Here is a 2,278-nt window from a genome sequence, read left to right as displayed (position 1 = left end):
CCCCTCCTGGCCCCGCCGGAGCCCCGACTCGGGGCCACTAACCTGCCGTGAGCTCCTCCCTCATTCGAAGCCTCAGCATGGAGCAGGCCTTCTGTAGGCGCCCCACCTCTGCTGCGCTGAGCATGGAGCTGGGCAGGCCTGCCTGCAAGTGGGTCAGGGAAACTCCCCCATGGCCGGGCCCCTCCGCTCTCCCCCAGGGCTGGGTCCCAGTGTGGCTCTGGCCCTTCCTGGAGTGGCTCCTCCTCACACTCTAAACCAGGTTCAGAGCCAGAACCTCTGCGAGGATCCCACCCCCGCAAGGATACGGCTGTCTGCATTTTCTGGAGGAACTGGGTTTTGGCGGTGGCAGCAGCAGCATCCACAGAATCCCTGGTCTGCATCGAGCTGAGCTGGGCCCACAGGCTGGATGCACACATGGGCAGCCCGCAAACCAGAGAGCAACATGTGATGATGCCAGCCAGCGGGCTGGGGCCCTGGGAAGTAGGCGAAGCCAAGGGGAGGGGCCCAGGGAACTGAGGGGACACTGCTCATGGAAAGGGGACAGAGCTGACCAAGGAAAAGGGGAGAGAAGCCAGCACTGACTGGAACCCAGAGCTCTGGGCGCTGGTTCCATACCCAGCACAGCGGATACACCTGAAAACACCACCTGGCACCACCTGGCTTAACCCCTACGGCACTTCCACAGCCTGGGGCCTGGGGGCACCTGGCGCCCTGCTCAAGGCCTCACAGTGGAGAGGCTGAGCTGGGTCCGTGAGAGCAGTCCTAGGGCAGCAGACTCTCTGGATGTGAGAGTGTCACCTCCCAGGAAAGGAAGCAGAGGGGCCCGCGGGCCAAGCCTCCGCCTCCCTGCTCTCCCACCCCGCACCCCCACGCCCCCCACCGCCACTCCCCTGGCTCCCCCTCCCCTCCCGGGGTCCCGCACCCCCACCAGCCTCACCTAGCATTCCGGGAAGCCGCCTTCCTGAAGGCCTCTGGCAGCCGCAGTAAGGCCCTGTTGGGAAGCTGGCGCTCAGGGCAGCTCTGTCCCACTCCGGAGGCTGCAGGCCCCGCTCCCCACTCAGAGCCCAATGAGGGGTGAGGCTCTCCCAGCCCTCAGAGAGGGCTTCCAGAGTGACCACGGGAGCCAGCCCAGCTGGGGTCCACCTGGCAGAGAGGAGGGCAGAGCCCAGGCCATCTCCAGAGCATCTGGAGCCCCCGGGCTGGGTAGATAAGTGCACAGGGCACAGGAACAGCCAGGGAGCAGAGAGGGACAGGCCCCAGTACATCAAACATGGCACCGTCACCGCCAACACTTCCACCTACCAACTTCCGGGCTGGGGATTCATGGGGTGACATCCTGGGGCTCCCCAGGCCCATACCCACTCAGTGCTGGGCCCTCCCTGTCATCCCAAATCTAGCCTTCTACAGCTGCCCAGGATCTGATCAGGCAGACAGTAGCTCCTCTAGGGAATGTCTGCTGGGGAACTCACCCCTTATCCTTGAGCGTAAAAGCTTCTGGAACCTGAGAAGCAGCCTGGGGGACAATCTGCTGGTCCCTGAGGCCTGCTTCAGGCTTGTTGGCTCCGGCCCCCTGCCCCATATGGGCGCCATCTCCCACCAACAGAAGCCTGCGCCCAGGGAGGTCCTTTGCGGGCACCCAGGGGTGGTGGACACCCCTGGGGGGTTTTGTCTCAGGTGCACGGCTGCCAGTGCAACGTGAGGTGCTGGGTGGGGCAGAGGCTTTGGTGGCAGTGGAAGCAGACCCAGACTTCAGGCTGCGGGCCTTGACTCCTTCTCCAGCCTTAGAGAGGCCTTTTCGCACTCGTACTGCCTTCTCCAGTGCCTGGGTCAGAAGCTCCAGCTCCTTGAGGTCTTGGGGGCTGGGTGGGCATGCTGTGAAAGCGGAGAGTCAGGTAGAGGCCCCTGATCACTGCCAGCCAGAAGACAGGCAGGGGACGGCACCTGCAGAAGGTGGGGGGCTGAGGTTTACCTGAAGATGGGGCCTCTTTATTAATTTCTGACCCTGCGGTTGGCTCCGGAGCTGGGGTCTCGGCTGGTTCCCTGCAAGGACACAGGACAGCCGTGGCAAGGCCAGAGCCCAACAGATCCCCATGATCGCCTGGCCTAGGAGCGGGCGCCCGGTTCTCAGGCCCTCAGGAAAAGCGAGGGGTACTGGCAGCCCGCAACTCGGAAGTGAGCGCTGAGCCCAGCCTCCCGGCCCGGGGCTCCAAGCAAGGTTCTGACGGCCCGAAGGCTGCCTAGCCGGGTGGTCCCGGGGTCGCGTACCAGACCCGCAGCA

At 64.5% G+C, this 2,278-nt stretch overlaps 1 protein-coding gene across 1 annotated transcript in view; it reads right to left on the bottom strand.

Annotated features, from left to right (window-relative positions):
* LOC104988867 (chromosome unknown open reading frame, human C16orf59) overlaps positions 1-2,272 on the bottom strand; it is a 4,922-nt gene extending 2,650 nt beyond the window's left edge. The window contains exons 1-6 of the mRNA XM_010840324.1: positions 2,266-2,272; positions 1,970-2,040; positions 1,470-1,872; positions 938-991; positions 306-402; positions 43-142 (exon numbers count right to left, since the gene is read on the bottom strand). Of these exons, the coding sequence (XP_010838626.1) occupies positions 43-142; positions 306-402; positions 938-991; positions 1,470-1,579 (361 nt within the window). The 5' untranslated portion in view covers positions 1,580-1,872; positions 1,970-2,040; positions 2,266-2,272. The remainder of the gene's footprint in view (positions 1-42; positions 143-305; positions 403-937; positions 992-1,469; positions 1,873-1,969; positions 2,041-2,265) is intronic.
* Positions 2,273-2,278: the final 6 nt, after the last annotated feature.

Source organism: Bison bison, unplaced genomic scaffold (assembly GCF_000754665.1).
Source record: "Bison bison bison isolate TAMUID 2011002044 unplaced genomic scaffold, Bison_UMD1.0 scf7180017864144, whole genome shotgun sequence".
NCBI lineage: Eukaryota > Metazoa > Chordata > Mammalia > Artiodactyla > Bovidae > Bison > Bison bison.
The sequence above is the reverse complement of the archived record's forward strand: the minus strand, read 5'-3'. Positions and strand labels throughout refer to the sequence as shown.